The 19,256-nt window shown below is 39.0% G+C and overlaps 3 protein-coding genes across 15 annotated transcripts in view; all 3 read right to left on the reverse strand.

Moving 5' to 3' along the window:
• LOC141753380 (uncharacterized) overlaps positions 1-6,905 on the reverse strand; it is a 30,535-nt gene extending 23,630 nt beyond the window's left edge. For 2 of the 12 annotated variants that reach the window (XM_074611969.1, XM_074611968.1), the window contains exons 1-6: positions 6,013-6,905; positions 1,652-1,709; positions 845-940; positions 638-691; positions 374-552; positions 83-201 (exon numbers count right to left, since the gene is read on the reverse strand). In XM_074611969.1, the coding sequence (XP_074468070.1) occupies positions 83-201; positions 374-552; positions 638-691; positions 845-940; positions 1,652-1,709; positions 6,013-6,116 (610 nt within the window). In that variant the 5' untranslated portion in view covers positions 6,117-6,905. The remainder of the gene's footprint in view (positions 1-82; positions 202-373; positions 553-637; positions 692-844; positions 941-1,651; positions 1,710-6,012) is intronic. The other 10 variants (XM_074611976.1, XM_074611975.1, XM_074611980.1 and 7 more) reach the window with 8 other exon arrangements.
• Positions 6,906-9,261: 2,356 nt separating this feature from the next.
• Positions 9,262-12,180, reverse strand: fam89b (family with sequence similarity 89 member B). The gene is made up of 3 exons (XM_074611981.1): positions 11,958-12,180; positions 11,563-11,873; positions 9,262-10,247 (listed from the first exon to the last, which is right to left on the reverse strand). Exons 2-3 carry the CDS (start codon positions 11,863-11,865, stop codon positions 9,999-10,001), a joined length of 552 nt encoding a protein of 183 aa, XP_074468082.1. The 5' UTR covers positions 11,866-11,873; positions 11,958-12,180; the 3' UTR covers positions 9,262-9,998.
• Positions 12,181-13,334: 1,154 nt separating this feature from the next.
• Positions 13,335-17,775, reverse strand: znrd2 (zinc ribbon domain containing 2). 2 transcript variants are annotated; one of them, XM_074610906.1, is made up of 4 exons: positions 17,658-17,775; positions 17,066-17,217; positions 16,889-16,973; positions 13,335-14,975 (listed from the first exon to the last, which is right to left on the reverse strand). In XM_074610906.1, the coding sequence occupies exons 1-4, from the start codon at positions 17,671-17,673 to the stop codon at positions 14,539-14,541; spliced, it is 690 nt and encodes a 229-aa protein (XP_074467007.1). In that variant the 5' UTR covers positions 17,674-17,775; the 3' UTR covers positions 13,335-14,538. The 2 variants fall into 2 exon arrangements, with proteins under 2 accessions (XP_074467007.1, XP_074467008.1); XM_074610907.1 differs by lacking the exon at positions 17,658-17,775 and adding an exon at positions 17,349-17,593.
• Between the last annotated feature and the right edge of the window lie 1,481 nt (positions 17,776-19,256).

The following is a 19,256-nucleotide window of genomic DNA, read 5'->3' on the forward strand; positions in this document are numbered from 1 at the left end:
ATAGAGGAGGAAGAAATGTCAGAAGAAATACCTCACAGTGAAGGTCAGAGAGAAGATGCAGTGTTTGTGTACGTCTGCCTACCTGAAGCGGTGACAGACTTCTTGTCCTCCTCTTCGTCGCTCTCGTTGAAGTCGTCCAGGTTGCCGATATCTGTGGGTTTGACGCTCATCAGGCTGGCCAGACTCTGCATGTCTTCATCGCTGAGGAACAAGAACATGAGAGCAAACATTTTACATTACATGGTCAGTATATCAAATGTGGTTGAGGCTTCATTTCTCTACTCACAACAAGTATACACAAATACATAAAACACTTTTTATTTAAGTATGTCCGTTTTCATGTCCGTTTTCATGTATGTATTGTTGTACTCACGTGGCTTTCCCCTCCCGAACGAAGACACATGACAGCGACAGCTTGAGCGTGGCCTCCACCACTTTGACAGACAGCGGCTTCAGCTTCAACGTCAGGTCCGTCTGGGTCGGCGTCAGACTGGCAAACCGCTTCAGGTTGATGTCTGCTGATGCCAACACCTTACGATGCCCCTTGTTCTCCTTTACATGGCCAACAAAAACAACCGTGAGACGTATAGTATTTTGAGTCACATCAACCTAAAGAATCAAAATCAGAGATACTCACACCCTCAATGACAAACGTCCACTCTTTGTCCTCAAACTCATCAGCATTGACCTCCTGAAAAGACGAGAACAAACTATAAAACTTGCAGTCGAACATCCTCTATCCTCATCTGCATTGGTTATAAAGTATCTATAGTGTATCTCCACTTATTAATTTTTCCCCTGTTTGCATGTTTATAATGTAAACAGTGCATTCTGGTTTTGGTACCTTGAAGAGTGTAACAGAGATGTCAATGTTCTCAGGGACCGGCCACACCACCATGCCCCTGTAGGGGTTCTTGATCCCAGGCTGCCAACTGTGGAGCTACACAACAAACAACACTGGTGAGAGACTGTCAGACTGTCAAGTAAACAGATCTTTTACTTTAGTAAAAGTAGCAATAACACAGTGTAGAAGTACTCAGTTACAAGTAAAAGTCCTGCATTCAATATGTTACTTAAAATTTACAGAAGTATAAGCATCCGAATATACTAGTGCTGCACAATAAGAAGAAAATATGCGATAACGTTGTTGAATATCGCAATAACGATATTACTTGCGATAAATAAACAGATATTAAATTGCATTCAGAAAAACAATATCTTGTGCAGCCCTAAAATATACTTTAAAAAGTAAAACTACTCATTATGCAGAATGACTTCTGACTAATATCAGAATTATACACATTACATAATTGTATATATTGCTGCATATTAATGTGTACATCATTTAAATGTTGCAGCTAGTAGAGATGGAGCTATTTTTTTTTTTACTTTACATACTGCCGGGTAGTTTAATTTATAAAAAATACATCAATTTGTTGTTGATTATATTTTGTTTTAATAATCTGAATCTGCAAAATAACTGGTAACTAAAGCTTTAAAATAAATGTAGTGCAGTAAAAAAGTACAATATTTCCCTCTGAATGTAGTGGAGTAGAGGTATAAAGTAGCGGAAAATGTCAATACTCAAGTAAATTTCCACCACTGGAAACTGTGTGTGTGTGTGTGTGTTTGTGTGGTTCAGTGGTTTCACCTTGGAACACATGCGTCTGTTCCTCCTGGTCCACACCACCCTGAGCTTGTCTGGTTGCCTACAGAAACACACAAAACATAGGTCAAAACAGAGAAATGACGTCTTGCCGCATGCTGTTACCTGACAAAATGATTGATGACGTAATCTGCTCTTCTGCAAAAAGGACTTTAAAAAGTCTCTGCAGTTTCACAACCGTTTCATCAACATCAGTTACTCTACAAAACCCTCAGTGAAAGACCCATGGACGATAAATGTTACCATGTTCGACCTTCATTAAAGTATGACTCTAAACAAAGTGGATATTATACAAATGAGACAACACAAGGTCTAATAGAAGGTCTTGTGAGTCACTGCTGAATAATAATGCCCTGGAGTCAAAGACAGGGCACTGATGTGAGTGAGTGTGAGTGTGTGTGTGTGTGTGTGTGTGTGTGAGTGTTTATGCAGACGGTGATCAGACTGGTAAATCTGTGAATGTGTGTACAGCTGTTTATATGTAATTAGGCTACACAATGCATAATAGGTGTGTGTTAGTACTGTGTGTGCCTGTCTTTTTGTATATGTGTGTGTTGGTAACATGTGTATATGTGTTGCCATTGTATTTCCTCAGTCCTCTGCGGCACAGGAAGTGAAACTGGAGTCACGTGACCTGAGTCTCTGTGAATGTGAGGTGTGCCTCTTGACAGGAAGTACTGTAGGAACCCCCTTTACAAAAGAACACACACACACACACACAGACCCAAAATCAGTACATAATCATAATTCTCTTCAAACCTCAAACTTTAATTATAATATCTTTACAACTATATTTCAACGCCTACGGATGATTTATAGGATATTAGTTCACAGAATGTCTGTATATTGTCTCAAGTGTCAGTGTATCGGTGTTCAAGTGTAGCAAAGAGTGCAGCTACATGTGTTTATGTGTGTTAGGGGGTCAGGAGTGGCATCAGAAATAGCCCGACAGGCACACAGTGAGGGTAACTAACGGAGAGGAGAGAGGAGGAGGAGGAAGAAGAAAAGAACAGCATAAACAGGAGACAGGAAAGTATGATCCGAAACAACATCTTCTGTACCAGTGAGCTCAGTAACAATGGGTTTTACACGGGCGAACATTAGGGTGTAATACAGTTTAGTAACATGTAATTACCGTAATTGTGGTTGGTTGGTGTTTTGTCATTCAGCAAAACAATGGTTATATCCCACAGCTGACTAGATGAGTGATAAATATTACTCCCATCCATGTTGAAATTGTGGTTTTAAACAGCATTTAGTGCTTGTAATAAAAACAGAACATATATCATATTCATTTACACATTTACAGACGGTAAAAGAAATGAACTTACTCACTAAACCTCAATGTTTCATCAGATAAAGCACTCCTCCTGTTACTGTAAAAATAGCCTGTTGCTAGGTCTTTAATTATGTCCGTGCCACTAAACTGTATTTGTTCGACATCACTTCATCATTTTCTGACGGCATGTGCAAACTGCCAAGCCGTCTTATCTTTTGGCCCCTCTGTATTTTTCTTTCCTTTATCCAGTAGAGCTTGTAATGGAAAAAAAGGTTCTTCTTCCAGTCATGCTATCATGTATTTTTCTGTTCAAAGTCTAAGTATGCATCTCAGTAACTAGTCTGTGTGGTCTCAGTCTCTTAGAAAGGTAATGGTCTCAAATCATAGCACTAAATCACATTAATACAACCCCGCCAAAACACATAGAGTAAACTCTGACCCCGGATACAGAGTTTAATAACATAAGAACTATGAGCTGGTTTCCTTTTCAAAAACAACACATGCCTAAAGTAATATGACTTTGGATTAATCACCAGTTTTTCCTAACTTCCTCCTGCCCTCTCTTCTCCTTCTCTCTGTGGTTCCTGACTTTTGCCTCCTTGTTTGAACTGGTAAAGGCTTATAAACTCACTGATTTCATCATGTGGGAGTTGTCATTCTTTCTAAATCACTCTGTTCCTTCCCTTCGTCCAGACAACACAAACTATCTGCTGCTGATGAAACTCTTAAACTTTATTGCCTTCAATTATTGCAGGGAAGAAAAAAAAAGATCTCTGTTTTTTATTGTGTTGCTGATAAACAAGTCACTTACACAATTATTCCATACTTCAATGTAATCTAGACAGATAAGAAGGTGGCGGCTTCACAAAAAGGTGGCGATATTATTCCCAGTTTTCCCTTTTAAACGTGACCCTAGCACACTTAAACTGACAATCTTTAAGTATGTTTTCTCTTCAAGGATGTGTCAGTGTACAATATGTCAGAGCAGAATAATGCTTCATGCTGAATCACCTGGCCAACTCCCAAATGTTTTGTACAACAGGAAATTGCACAAGTGGGGGAAGCCCTACATAGCTTGAGGGCTATGAAGTGATTTGATTGCATCCTTGAAATGAAATAACAGTGAGACAAGTGAGTCTACTGATGTGCTTATAATCATAATGATAAAGGATACAATATTGATGTTGATGTTGTTGGAATACTAAATCTTGTTCACAATGTAACTACAGGTACTTTCTTCTGATTGCCTGCATCTGTATACACTACAGAAAGTCTAGCATGTTCAATTCTTTTTGCCTTCCACGACGTGTTCCATCATAGCCGTGACCAATAGCGTGCTCCCGTGTGTTCAGACAAGACTCCAACACAAACTACACGGAAGCACCAAAACCGCAAAGTTATATCTAGTGAAGCCCGTCTTGCAAAACAGTGTTGGCCGCGGTCGGAGGACGCGGGGGAGACCGTAGCTTTGGTCTCCAGGGCCGGAGTCTCTGCTGTACTCTGCTCCTCTGCCTGCCTGCTTGCCTTCACTCACTCACCGCGCTCGTTCTCGCGCTTTCTGCTCTCCCTTTTTGGGGGAAGGAAACTCGCTGTCACATGAGAAAAAATGGAAAATTCTGAAAAGCTGTTGTGTAGCGGGTTAACTGGCTTTCACACTGAGATTTGAGGCACATACCATACCTGATTATTCACTGTCAGTATGGTAAATCACTAAATGATGCAGGTGGCTGTGAGTAGCATGGCTAGCTAACGCTAGCTTGAGTGTGAGGCTGCTGCAGTAATACAGTCAAATATTAACATTATAGCAGCATCAGACTGTCATCTCCAACTAAATCTCAGCCCATAGATCAAACAGTTAACTATTAACACGTTGGTTATGTACAGAAAACACTTAAAGGTCCCATATCATGCTCATTTTCAGGTTCATACTTGTATTTTGGGTTTCTACTAGGACATGTTTACATGCTTTAATGTTTAAAAAACAATTTTTTTTCCTCATAATGTCTGCTTGGATATAGCTGTCTTTGCCCTCTGTCTGAAACGCTCCGTTTTACTACATTTCAATGGAATTGCAATGGAATTGCGTTGCTAGGCAACAGCTTGGGTCCATGTTTACTTCCTGTCAGCTGATGTCATTCACATCCACTACAACGGGAAATAAACAGAGAACCATTTGGAATATTTACATTTAAAACTGTGAAATGGTCTAAATATTATAGATTTGTGACATCACAAATGGACAGAAATCCTAATGGCTTGTTTCTAAAGCTCAGTTTCTGAATACGGGCTGTGTGTATTTCTCTGTGGATTAAGCATTTAGATACTTTCACAGTATTTATATATCACTTAAACCTGTTTGATAATATAAAAGCCATGAAAATGTCACTTTTTACAATATGGGACTTTTAACCTAACCTGATTCAATCAAATGTGTATAGATGTCTGGTTTAGCAATATCTGGATGGGGGAAGACTTTAAAGGAACATGGCGGCGATCAACTTTCATTTATTAAGGTAACGCTCAGGTTCAGGCAAGATCGCAATATAATTATTAGACATGTGTATAAAACAAACGTTTGTTTGCACAAGAGGTGAATGCATACACTTGTCGAAATTACAATCCAAACATACGTCCAATTGCATTGAAGTCTATGGGATCTTCTGGTTTTCTTTCCCACCAGAAGGGGGCGTGGTTTGATGTATACAGCAGAGATAAACGTCTGTGTCTGCACACATGTTCATTTTTTACATCAAATGATTAGTATTTTAAGATCAATGACACTAACTGTTTACTGATAACTGTCTCTCATAGTCCCACATATCGATAGCTGGGGTCGGGAATCGAACCCATGATCACTGTGCAACAGTGTATCACATGAACATTCAGAAATCGAACCCTCTGTCACCGGTACATGAGGGACGCCCTTCATCCCCTGTCAGTGTAACGGAACATGAGAATAATGCTTATTATTATTATAGCTAATACTAAACAGTTTAGTTAGGGCGGTTATTTAAATGTCAAACAGTGGAAACATGCGGTCGTTCATGTTGTTGATCCTATAACTCACCATTTCTTTGTACACTCCAACACCAGTTCCTGGTAAGAGGCGACAAACTGAAACTTTGAAGCCTTTTTACCAACACGCTGCAGTCTTTTCCAAACAGAAGTCATAACTTTACTATGGTAAAAATATAAATATATAACTTAAACAGGAAAAAGAAAACTCCTGCGCAACAATAATCCAAGTCCTTAAAAGGTCTTCTTCTTCTTCTTCTACTACTGCTGCTGCTGCTAGTGATGAACTTCACACAAGCTGCGACTTGCAGCTAATAAGTTGAATCAGTCCCAGAAGTGTCGCCATGTACCGAACAGAGAGGGCTGTAATCTGGCAATTAAGAGGAACCGGTTCCGCCCTTCAAACAGCCGGTAAACGCCTGATATGAAGCTAAAGTTTCAACCAAACAACTGCAGCAGCTCCTCATTGACAACTTGTCTCTCTGTTTCTGGCAGTAATCCACATGGAGCCTTGTTGTAATATATATTTCTGCTGCCTCGACTTCACCCTCCCTCCTTCCTCCACAACAGAGAGACAGGATATGCAAAGAGTGTCCACTGGTGATGCAGCAGTATGCAAAAGAACTTTATCTTTTGCTGTATGTGTGAAGGCACTGAGTAACAGTCTAGACTTTGATCCTGACTGTCTATGTCACTGGAACAGGCTTATCTGACTGTTTCATTTAATCAGTTCTGTCTGCAGGCAGGGCTTCTAAACTATAGCTTTCATGCAAATCCCAGTGCCAAATACATAAAACATATTCTTTTAATTGAGCTCATAAGTAGGGCTGTCCCCTTCTTATTCACACATATTTGACATATATAGGGCATTTTCACTTTCTCCCACAGACAATGATGATTCAAATAAAACGCCAACAAACTGAATTAATAAAATACATACAGATTAATTAATTAACATTTCGCATAGGAAAAGATACATTTACATGCTTTGAAATATAAACAAATTTGTGGATGTTCAAGGCTTATTTACTGTCAGTTATTAACACTTCTTCTTCTAACTGAATATTTTATCTTGTATAACTTAAGGAATAGCAGCAGGTCATTCATCCAAGTTGAAGCTTTCGTTGGGTGTTCATTCTCCGACTTTGAAGAGTATAGCAAAGGCAAACACATCTTTTATTTTATAATTCATTGACTGGCTGCCGTCTCTTAGTCAACTAATCGTTTTGGTATTCGCCGCCTAAGATTTCTTTAGTCGATTAGTAATTTTTATGCTTTTTTTCATGCTAGATGTGAAAACTTATGAGTTAATCTCTGGTAAAACACAAGATTTAAAATGGTGCTTTTGTGCGATTCTTCGTGGAGAAACTAAGTTTTACAGATTTATCTATAAAATCAACTAATCGCATGACTGTTTGTCGACTAAGAATTTCTTTGGTTGATCACAGCTCTATAGCTCATAATTATAACTCAAGTCACTTCCTGAGTTTCAGCTGCGTCATCCGGCTCTTTTCAGAAAAGTTTGTTTCATCCAGTTAACTACAGAGGAATAGTTTCCATGGTGTGTGTGTGTGTGTGTGTGTGTGTGTGTTGAAGCTAGGTCAAGGCACAGGGATTTTCCTCAGTGAGAGCAGGAGTGTATTTTTAGGTGGGGGAACAGGGATGGATGGATGGACAGGGGCAGCTGGCGTGGAGGAGGACAACACTCTCATGACTCACGAGTTGGTCTAATATTATACTTGACGGTCCAATATTCAGATAATTACTCACAGTACCAACAGCATAGCTTCCTGTTTTCAACATACCTACTTTACATACCTGCTTTTCATCTAACACAGACCGTCGTATTGTAATATTAAAGTGTCAACACCCTGTTCTCCCTGCTGACATCCACTGCACTGACCTCCAGCCTGATATTTATGTGAATAATCACTCACTGTAGTGCACAAAAAGCACTTGCAGTAACTGTGTGGGGTGATAAAAACAGCAATAGATGGACAACAAAAAGACAGAGAGAGAGGCAGCAGAGAGAGAAAGGAGCAAATTTGCAGTGAGACAAACAGGTGTGAAGAGACATGCATTGTGGTGAAGAGATGGACGTTAGACAGACAGGCAGATGGATTCTAACAATAACCACGACATATGTTGATTATAAATAGAGAACAGCGTGAGACTGTCTACTCGAAACGTCACTCCTCCTTCATTCCTGCTCTCCACACAGCAAATGGTTTTCCCCACTCGGCTGCTTCCAACATGACCTCAGAGGAGGGAGGCCTGCAGGAGTAAAGGAGCTCTCTTGACTGGAGACAGTGTGGCCCCCTAGTGGTCATATTTTGCAATAACATCCTCTGATTACCTTTAATACTGTACATGTCTGTGGTGAACACTGCAGTTTTATTTTAAGATTAAAAAAAGTCCTTTCCTGGCTTTTTCCGAAGCATTTGCCTGTCTAGAAAACTATAACACATTTTGTTTGATAAGTGTTTTAATCAAAGATTATTTAACTGTTTCCACTGTGCCACTTTACTTATTAAAACACAGAGTTTGATAGTTATATGCTTTGTACAGTTCTAAATGTTTGGGCTAAAAAAAAACAACATGTTGCTTTCATTATTAGAACACCTACGTATAATACTGTAAAAAAAAAAGCATGATTTATGAGCATTAAATTATATTTAATATGTCTGCATACAAGCAGAATCCCACCAGAATGAATCTTTAGTTTATTGTTTCACAGAAAGGGATCATTTTCTATAATTTGCCTTATTTTTTTACTCAGGTTTGTTATGGATTTGGACTGGTGAAGTCTCTAGATGAAGCAAAATGTATTTCAGTATGTGAGAACCAGAGGGATGTACAGTACGTGACATTTTGGGTTAAAATTAGTTATAGATATCAAATGAATGATGAGCTCTTTCTACTGCAAAGGGGCACATGTGAAGTCTAAACCAATCCAGTTATTAATAAAAAAACAAAAAAACAAAAGGGATGTAAGTGCACTTAAGAAAAAAAAATAATGTTGAAATATTGGTCATTAAGTACATTGTCATCCACATGTTTATGAAGTTTTAATATTAAAGATTGAATTTAATAAACAAAGTCAGGAGAAAGTATGGTAATTTTTTCTTTTGGCTCTGCTGTTAAATTGGTCAAATGTCGCTTACGGCCATCTGGTTCTCACCCAACGAACATAACTGTGGCTCACTGAGATTAAAAATCTCCCTTCCGGGAGTGCCTGCACGGCCGAGACAGCAGCAGCAGCACACAGAACGTTAAACATAGAGGTTACAAAAAACATAAATGGTTTTACAACATTTTATAGGCAGCCAAGTATTTAAATAAGTTGTGCATACATTATTTTGTAGCTTGTATTTTAACAGGAAATGTTAAGTTGGGGAGATTTATACAGTAAATGTCTGGTTTTACAGAATGACAAGCTAAAAGGAAAATGTGAATACTGTGTCAAATGCTCCTATAGAATTAAAGATAATACAGATTATCGATTGACAGCACTTCTGTTCTTCAGTCAAGACACTAAATGGCAGAGAATAGTAATGTGCGATAGGAAAGATGATCCTGCTCGATTTACACAAACAGGAAGTCTGGAATTATCAGAAAACCACAAACAGGCATCAGATGTATGAAAAGTGAAATCAGACCTGATTATACATTAGAAACATTGCACCCAGCTCAAATTCAATGACAAGCAAACAGCGTGTAGTAGCAAGACGGTTATGTAATAAAGAGCAAAAAAAGGCTGATAGCATCTGGTCTCACTTGTCTGTCTTGATTTCTTTCACTCAACCGGTGGGAGATTTAACCCCCAGGTAGTGCAAGATTTGAGGCTAATAAACAGCCAGTCAACACCCTACAGAGCTATTGATTTGTCATTTGATTGTCCCACAGTCAAAAAAACAATCTGGACAGGATATGCATGACATAAAAGCTAGTGTAATTGAGGCCTAAAGGTACAGTAAGAGACATGAATCTCCACAGTGTAGTGTAGTGCATGGAGCCGAGCATGTGTGTGTCTCTTCATCAGGGAATATGAAAGGAGTCTTTGATCCACTGGTCCCTGGAGTTACTACTGGCTGGAGGCACTGGAGGCAGAGACGAAGAGGACGGAGGCTGTGAGAGAACTCCTGTCTCCTCCTCATCTTCATCCTCCTCCTCAGAGGAGGAGGATCCATTATCAGCACTGAGCGAGGAGCCCTTGAACTCCTGGATGGCCTCATGGAGAGACCACAACTGGCACAGCAGAGACATGTCGAGCTGACGCAGACCCACCTGTCACACAAACACACACACAAATGTTCCATCAAAGAGTATACACAGCAAAAGTTGACATTTTTAAGTTTTTATTAGTGGTGCGGCGAAGCTGTGTCTTAAAACATTGCCTTTAAAAACTTCATAAAATGCTGTGGTGGTCTTTTTTTCCGAATGGTTTCTAAAAGACGAGGCCTTAACGCTACTAAAACAACACTCCAAGTGAATTCTTTTTACTTATTTATCTATTTTTTTGCATATAATATGTTTTTCCTGTATCTATACTGGCTTATTTTATATTAATATTAGGTTTGTTAAGTTTCTTTATACAGAGAATGTTATTATTGGGGACGTTTGTGATTGTTTGTTCTGTTGTTTCAAAATGAACAAAAAAACAATAAATATAATATTGAAAAATATCAAAAAACACTCCAAGTGTATTTTGTCCAAACAATATTTGTTTGGCAATGATTTCAATATTTTAGTTACAAAATCGACGCACGTGAGATAGTATTTTTTACTTTATAATATTTTCGACCCTTTTTATATTGAATGTACATACTTGACTTTGGATTATTTTTTGTTATCTTATTTACATTGTTATTGATCTTATTTATTATTATCTAAGTTTTACTTGATCATATTTCATTAATTTGATAAAAAATACTTTCGTTGACGTAACGGCCACAGGTGTCGCTGTTAACAAGCATTTGTGATTCTTACAAACAGTCCCTTTAAGTTAACTTTTTAAGTTATGTTTAAATGAGTAAACTTTTGTTTTCACCTATTTACCTCATAAATCATTTGAGAAAATAATCTTCTTCTTTACCTATCATGACAACTTAACAAACTCTATCCTCTATTTTAAATTATTGGGAAAAAGCTAGTAGGCCTGTGGATCTTGAGTTAACATTATTTCCATTTATCATCATAAATGCAGATTTTTTTGTGAAGCAAAAAAGGCCAATTTGCACCGGTTATCGCCTCACTGTTTTGAGCGATGCTCGTTTAGGTATATTTAGAGCGAGCATGCGAGCAAGCGCGAGCCGACGCTGACTTTCGTTGACTTAACGGTCACAGGTGTCGCTATTAAGCATTTCTGAAAGTTACAAATAGTCCCTTTAAACCTGCTTTATAGTATAAAAAGACCTGAAAATCTCACTTTTTACAATATGGCACCTTTAAGATTATTTCCATTTATCATCATAAATGCAGATTTGCATGGAGCAAAAAAGGCCAATTGCACCGGTTTTCTTTGTTTGCGCAGCACATTACCCATTTTTGCTATTCAGACACACAGACAGACACAGGCAGGATAACTGTCAGACCACCTCACCATCTCTTTCCGCAGCAGAGCCAGAGCTGCGTCCAGTCCGCCCGGTTTGCCGTGACCGCGCGGCGCGTCCCCGCCTCCAACGCCTACAGCCCGGCTGATGTCGGCCTGGATGCGCGCTCTCTTGCTGTGCACCTTCTCGATGTCCCGCCACGACCCGCCGCTGGAGTTCAGGATGCCGCTGAGGCCTTTGGGCAGCGGCGGCAGACCCTCCACGGAGGAGGAAACACCACCGGCCACCGGACAGTGAGCCACCGAGCTGCTGCTGCTGCTGCTGCTGCTGCTCCTGCACCGACTCCCGTTCATCACGACAGCTGACTCAGCAGGAGACACACAGTTTCTGCAGACATCAATATCAGAAGAGATCCATTTCAAATGCGCGTAAAATGCTGTCTCACCATCACCCAGAGGTGCTCTCTCTCTCAGCACAGAAGTCAATGCATGCAGCTGTTTTCCTGGATGTGAGAGGGAACACAGTATAGAAGCATTCCCAGTTAATGTCAGCAGCTTCCAGTTCCTTTCTTTGTTTTGTTTCCTCTCCTTTGTGTGGGAGAGTTCACCGACACAGACTCAGACACAGACAGCCCCCCGGCTCCCCCCGGCTCCGCCCGGTGCTGACCGCGACACGCCCCGCTGCAGGCTGTGTGTTTACTGGGGGAAAGAGAGAGACCAGTCAGTCACTCAGCGGTTTGGTACTGCTGCTGAGCCACGTTGAGACACAACACACACAAATATACACTCAAACTAGGACATGATTGGGACTGATAAATTCAAATTCATAAATTAAATAAATTCCTCAATAATTTAATTCCCAGTGCAACGACACTCCATTCTGTTTTAGGCCTGTAATAATCTTTTTTTTCTTTTATAATATTTTACTTATGAAAAAGAATATTCACAGATATTTAACACAGAGCACCTAGACAAAATAACATTTAATAAAAAATCTACACAGGGAATGATGGTTCAAAATTAAGTAATACGATTATTTTGTTTTAATAATAATAATAATAATAATAATAAAAATAAATAAATACAATTAAATTAAAAAAATTATAATAAATAATATAAAATAAAAAATAATGAAAACAACCAAAACAAAATAATAATAATAAAATAAAACAAAAATAAGGAATAAAAAACCAGCAAACACATAATTAATCAAATAAAAACATACATACAGATTAATTAATTTAACATTGTAATATAGGAAAAGACACATATACTATGGTGTATGGTCTAAGACCTGCTCTATATATAAAGCGTCTCAAGATAACTTCTGTTATTTGACGCTATATAAAAATAAATTGAATTGAATACTGTACATGCTTTGACATATGAACAAATTTCAAACAAATAGTCCTGTAATAATCTTGCACATGTGGAATTTGCACATTTGTTTACTTTCTCATTTAATTCTTTTTAAAATAAAAATTGGAACTTACACTTTTCTAACATATAGTATGTCATTGCACACTGTGCTATTGTATATAGTATGTTATTCTATGTTCTAAGCTAGTTGTAGTAGTCTTTTATATTTATAGTGTATTCTAATATATTCTTTATGTATTGTGTGTAGTATAGATATTTATCTTTAGTGTTGATGTATATATTTATTGTATATTTACTGTTCTGGTGCATTGCCTGGATAACCTGCTGCTGTAACACAAGAATTTCCCAATTCGGGATCAATAAAGTACATCTATTTATCTATTGTGGCAACTTGTGTTGAAAAAAAGATGCAATCAATAATTAAATGTAATTCCCGGGACACATTTTAAACAGATATGCAATTTACATTTTTATTGGTACTTAAAATGCTACTTATTTAAATACAGCGTTTTCCAATTAAACTTTGCAGCGTTGCATTTGGCGCCCTCTTGTGGAAAGAAAGAAACTGCAGAACTCCTGAACAGGCAAAGCTTTATTCAGGTACATAATTAGATAACTCTAACTGCCTTGAACAACACTGAAGCAGGCTTTTATCTAATACGTATCTGTATATAAGTGCTGCGTATTGATGTACAGTGCACCGTTTATTTGCTCTAGATGGTTTTAATGAAAATTATGAGTTTGACTCCTGAATGTCGCCCCGTCTCATCTGAGCATCACCGAACCACATGACCATCATCATCATCATCATCACCATCATTTATCAAATATATTTACAATAAAAACCTCAGAACTGCCCGCACACAATGACAATCTTTGCATCACCAGAGAGTCAAAAGACAAAAGACTCCATCTGACTGTCAGACTGAACAGCAAATAGAAAAAAAAGCACCTCTGATCAGAGGACTGATGTGTGTTTAACATTTTACCGACAGACTACACATTTTTACAGTCTAGTAGATTGTTGTACATCAGCATAGGCTCTCTTGCTTGTGCAGACTCACAATTATACATTCGTGCACTGGGGTTCTAGCTTTTGTTTTTAATTTTGTGATTTGCAAACAACACTGTTTTTTGGATACTACTGAACAACCAATCAGAAAGCGGATGTTATTTTTCCCAGATGTCAATTTGGTGGCCATTTTGGATTAATCGAAGCCAATCAAACTATGGAAATACGTTACAGTATTTTACTGCAGAATATAAGTCGTATTTTTAAATATTTTAATGGCCAGATGGTTTTAAATTCATACCAATGATGAATGTGCATTGAGAAATGTTCAGTTCTTGTCATTAAATCATAACTTACAAATTGACAAAAACAGTCAAATGCTCAAAACGTTTGTACTCAAAACAATGTAACATGATATTTCTGCCAGCCATGTAGGTACGATAACTCAAGAGCAATTTGTGAACTTTTGACATAATAAATCCTATTTCAAGTGCATTTCCTGACCAATTTTGAATTCAGCTCTACGCAAGGATTCAGTCAGAGAGAGATGCTGCAAAGCAGCGAACCAGAGTCAGTATTCCAGGAGAGAGGCAAGTAGAAACAGCGTTCCAGGGTTTCAACCTTTTCCATGATGGCTACTGGCTGAGCTCCTTGAGGCTGCGCAGCGAGTTGGCACAGCTGGCGATGAGGCTGCAGAGCTGGATACTTGACTCCAGGGAGGTCGAACTCTGTAGCTGGTTAGTGGCCCAACGGAGTTTGACTAGAATAGCCTCCTCAGCTTCTTGCAGCGCAGGTTGGATGGCAGCACTCTGTGGAGCAACTGGGGGGCGAGTAGGTGCCAGGACAGGGGTGGGGGCAGGAGCTGAAGGAGCAGGGACAGCAGGTGGAGGTAGGAGAGCTCTCCCCCCCGCGGCGGCCCCCTCACAGTGCTCCGGTCTGGGCTGAGCAACTGACGCACCTGCCTGACTGGTGCTGGGGCCTACGTTGAGTTCGGGGGCCTGGGCCGTCGCAGCGGTCTGGGCCGCAAGCTGTCTTTCTCTCACTTGGGACAAAGCTGCCTGCGCATTCAGAGCTGAGGGGAGTCGAGAAGAGGGAGAAACATGGGAAGAAACACTAATTAATTGTAGAAAAGGCTCAAGGCAAGAAGCGCAGCCATGGAGGAAAGGAGACAGAAGAGACAGCTGGGCTGCGGTCAAAAAATGACGCCCTAATGTCTTTTCCTATCCACTTTTCCTTGACCTCGATGGAAAACGTCATGAGGTCAAGGAAAGACGTGAAGGAGAATTCACGACGACTTAGAAAAAGACAACCGTGATGTTAGGAGAATCCGACTGCACTTCCACTATAAGCTCCGTAATTATGACACAACAGCGGCGGGTGTTAGTGACGTGGGTCTTCCGTGGTGAAACTACAATGTTTCAAATATGGACTACAAAAGGCGCAGCTTTCAGTGACAGGTTGCTTCACCCGCGATGTGTGAAAGACAGATACAGCAGGTCCTTCTGCTGCTGTTAACACTTTACATCAACATATAATAAAGAATTATCTGACCCAACGTGGACAACCGGTGAAAAATATTACTTCATTACCAAGGTTGGAATTGAAATTAAAAGAGGAATATATTATATAATTTGAGTTAATTGTTCGAGTTATGGATAAGGGGTAGGACGTTATATAGGGGCTGCACTCCTTCCTAGAAGGAAGATAGGCATATCGTTTGTTGTCTTTAACGGCAGAATGGTGCGTCACTTTCAATGTTGCAGCCGCAAGGAATTGTGGGACGGCATTATCTGCTTTCCTCACGTTAAGGATGATGCAGTGTATCCTATGCTAAAGGAGATAAGAAAAGAAGCATTGAAGCACCTTTCCTTAGCATTTAGAGAATTTGAACAGCTCTCATCAAACTTCCGGGTCATTTCACTCAGTTAGGAACCTTCCTAAGCAAAAGAGACTTTTCGACCGCAGCCTTTACTACGAAGCAGGATTTGGCGTTAGCGAGGTAACTTCAGGGTTAACCCTGGGTTTTCCGTCCTACAAAGGTAGGACGTCCACTTCTTACCGGGGTAGATCACCATGGTAACTGATGCTGAACAGCTAACCTGCTCCGGAGCAGGTTATGTTCCAGATAAGAGATCAACTCGTATGAAAGCACCTCCTACTGACCAATCAGAGCTGAATGCGCAGATCGTATGGTAATATTACACACATATGGAGAAGTATTTGGAGAAATAATAATAATAATATATTAGATTTATATAGCGCTTTTAGTGATCTCAAAGATGCTTAGAATAATACAGGAAGGACAGCTGGCTGTATGCTGTGGGTGCTTACCGCTTTGAATTATATTTTCATACTTATTTTTTAACTTCCTCTTGAGTCAGTTTCACACCGCCTGAGACGGGGACACAGCTGAAACAAGGTTCAAATAATCATACATGCCTCAAGGTTATAACTGGGCATGATTAAGTGTAATCCAGTCATAATATTAAAGGCTATATCTATACGAGTATATCTTACTTTTTGAGTGTTCCGTTAAATTAATAACTGTTAATTTAAGCATTCAAATAACGGGAGTTTTTTCTTTTGCCAGCTGTTCTTCCTGCATTAGGCAGCTTCAACTGTGTTAATTTAGCCTGGATTATGTGTTTAACTTCTTCGTATTTGTCTAATATAGTTTACTCTTTGTAAAATGTGCCGCTCTGCCTGCAAGTCTGTGAACTTGTCCAGGTCTGTGATTGGTCAGATGCTGGAAACACCTCCCCGTTCATGTGAACGCGCTCATAACCAGACTGAGAAACCCTGGGTTGATTTACCGAGTTGATAACCACCGTCGTAGGACCGCTTAGCGGGATCTCGTTTGTTAGGGTTATTGAAGCCAGATAACGAGAACATACCCTGGGTATGTTGAACTTGCTTCGTAGTACAGGCCTCTGGTTTATTTACTACTCATGTGCATCAAATATGAGTGTGTGCGTGTGTGTATACCAGGGTTGTCCTTGTCAACATCAGAGTCCAGCTCCTGGCATGAGACACAGTAGTTTTTCTGCTGTTTGTCCTGGAGAAGAATTGTCTGGAAACACAAAACAAATCTCAACACTCATTTTTTCTACACGACTCCCACCTTTTCTACATGCAAACAGCATAAAAATCCACTCCACTCACCCCACATGCATCACAGCACTCTCCCAGCATCCTGTATCCTTTGAGCAGGTAGTCTCCCATCAGTTTGCTGATCTTGTCCTGTCGTTCCCTGCGAGCCTGGATCACCTTCATCTCTGACTCTGTTGGAGGCTCCCACTCAAAGTCCTGGTCATCTGTAACATCAGTAACAAATAGGCTGATTTCATTAAACTGTGCTCCACCTACACAAACACTTGTCCTGCACTATTATACCTCACTAAATGTGCTGATAACACATTTAAACAGTCCTTAGCACTGCTGTTACCTGTGTGTACATGTTGTCTATCTATATATACACGTATTGGCACATTTAGACACCCCTTTGTGTCGTTGTGTTAGTATAAAAGGTGATTTTAGTCTTGTCGCAGTGCTCTGCTAGGAAGTGATGATTAGCCAGCTAGCCACCAGCTAACGGTTATCTTCACGTTGGTGACGACAAATCTTATTAAAAATACAAACTACACATGAGAATCATTGTTGCCTAGATGCACAACAAGGTAGTTATTGATCAAAAGCTCAGGTGAAGTGATAAATGTCAAAGTTAGCTTGATTATAAACCAATAAGTTCACAAACCTCCATTCAGAGCCATGTTGCTTCAGTGCTGCACGTTGTGCGTGATGACGTCAGAAGCGGCGTGTTCTTCTTCTTGTTCTTCTTGGAGGAACGTCGCGCTCTACTGCCCCTTCTGGACATTACCTGTCAGCTTTATTGTTGATCATTATCTCTTTTATTCTCTTTTATTAAAATTTCATTATTTTAATACAATCTGCTTATTTTGTGTAGTTTCATAATTTTTATTTATTTATTTGTATTGTTATTTTTATTTCCTTGTATTTTATTTATCTTTTATTATCTTAAATTCCCATCTTTTATTGCTTTCTTATTCAATTAACTTTTATATTGGTTGTTTTGGTGTGCGTTAGTCTCTAAATCCATTTTTAACACTACATTTTTGTCAATCGTCTGTACAGCACTTTGTATTGCATTTGACTTGTTTGAAAGGTGCTATATAAATAAAGCTGGATTGATTGATTGATTGATTTGTGAAGGAAATAACCCAACTCCGCCCCCCAAAAAAACCGAATTATAAAATGTATTTCGTACGTAGTTAGTTTGTGATATTTATATTACTTCAGAATGTATTGGTTAGATATTTTCTGCATTTATTAATAAACTCGGGAAAAAAAAGTTTGGAAATTTGCGTTTGGTGGATTATTTCTCTGTTGTTACAATGATAATTGGCATTGTATTTTACATCGTTAGAAAGCCTGTTTATTTACCTTCACAATGATGTCCAACTTGTAAGGATCATGCATTTGTGGGATGAGCAGCACAGCTGATTATATGGGTAGTCTCAAAGTTTGGCCTCCCCTGGTTAACCCTTACCCCATTTGTGCCCGCAACTTAAATGTTTAATTTTCTTTGGTGTAAGTGTCCTCTGGGCTTGCCTTTAAGCACAAATGTGAAAACATTTCCAAAATCGGTCAAGCTGCTTGGCTGAAAAGTGAGTTTTTCTTATACTATATCTAGTTTTTGGGCACATCAGACTACTGTTTCTGCTATAGACTCCATTATATTTTAGAATAAAACGGTCCCATGTGCCCAAAATACTAGATATAGTATGATAAGAAAATGTCTGTATCTCAGAAACTGCAAGGGGCACAATCAAGTATTTGGTATCTATGAACTCATAAGTTGAATATCAAAGATATGTGCACACATATGCAGTGTAAAAAAAAAATACTTCTTATGGAAAACATTTAATAAACACAACGTTAGCGTTTTTCCTAATTTTTCAAAACTCCTGACTTTGACTATTAATAAAAGTATGATTTTTCATGTGATTTAAAACATTCAGTCATTAAGTTATTCTGTTAGATACTTGCCAAAAATATGTCCATACCAAATCTCAAGACTTTTGACCAATCAGAACAAATGTTGTGGCATTTTTCCTTATCATCCTAAATATAGTCTTTGGGCACAAATGGGAAACACTCCGCATTAAATCACATATGTAGCTGTGACGGCTTTATTTTATAATATGCCATATTTACTATGAACAACAAGGGTACGCTTCTTTTGTGACAATCTAAAGAACATAATGTAGTGGCAATATCATTCCTATGCTTCCTAATTACAAAATGTTGCTCTGCATTTTGTGGGACAAGTGAA

This window comes from Sebastes fasciatus, chromosome 16 (genome assembly GCF_043250625.1).
Source record: "Sebastes fasciatus isolate fSebFas1 chromosome 16, fSebFas1.pri, whole genome shotgun sequence".
Lineage (NCBI taxonomy): Eukaryota > Metazoa > Chordata > Actinopteri > Perciformes > Sebastidae > Sebastes > Sebastes fasciatus.

Bases quoted from the DNA above. Each gene is read 5' to 3' on its own strand.
- fam89b (XM_074611981.1), bottom strand. From the start codon at position 11,865: ATGAACGGGAGTCGGTGCAGGAGCAGCAGCAGCAGCAGCAGCAGCAGC. The intron at 10,248-11,562 runs GTGAGGTGGTCT...TTTGTGTGACAG, and splicing joins CTCTGCTGCGGAAAGAGATG to GTGGGTCTGCGTCAGCTCGA.
- znrd2 (XM_074610906.1), bottom strand. The intron at 16,974-17,065 runs GTGAGTGGAGTG...TTGTGTTTCCAG, and splicing joins AGTGCTGTGATGCATGTGGG to ACAATTCTTCTCCAGGACAA. The intron at 14,976-16,888 runs GTATACACACAC...GACTCCCCTCAG, and splicing joins TGTTGACAAGGACAACCCTG to CTCTGAATGCGCAGGCAGCT.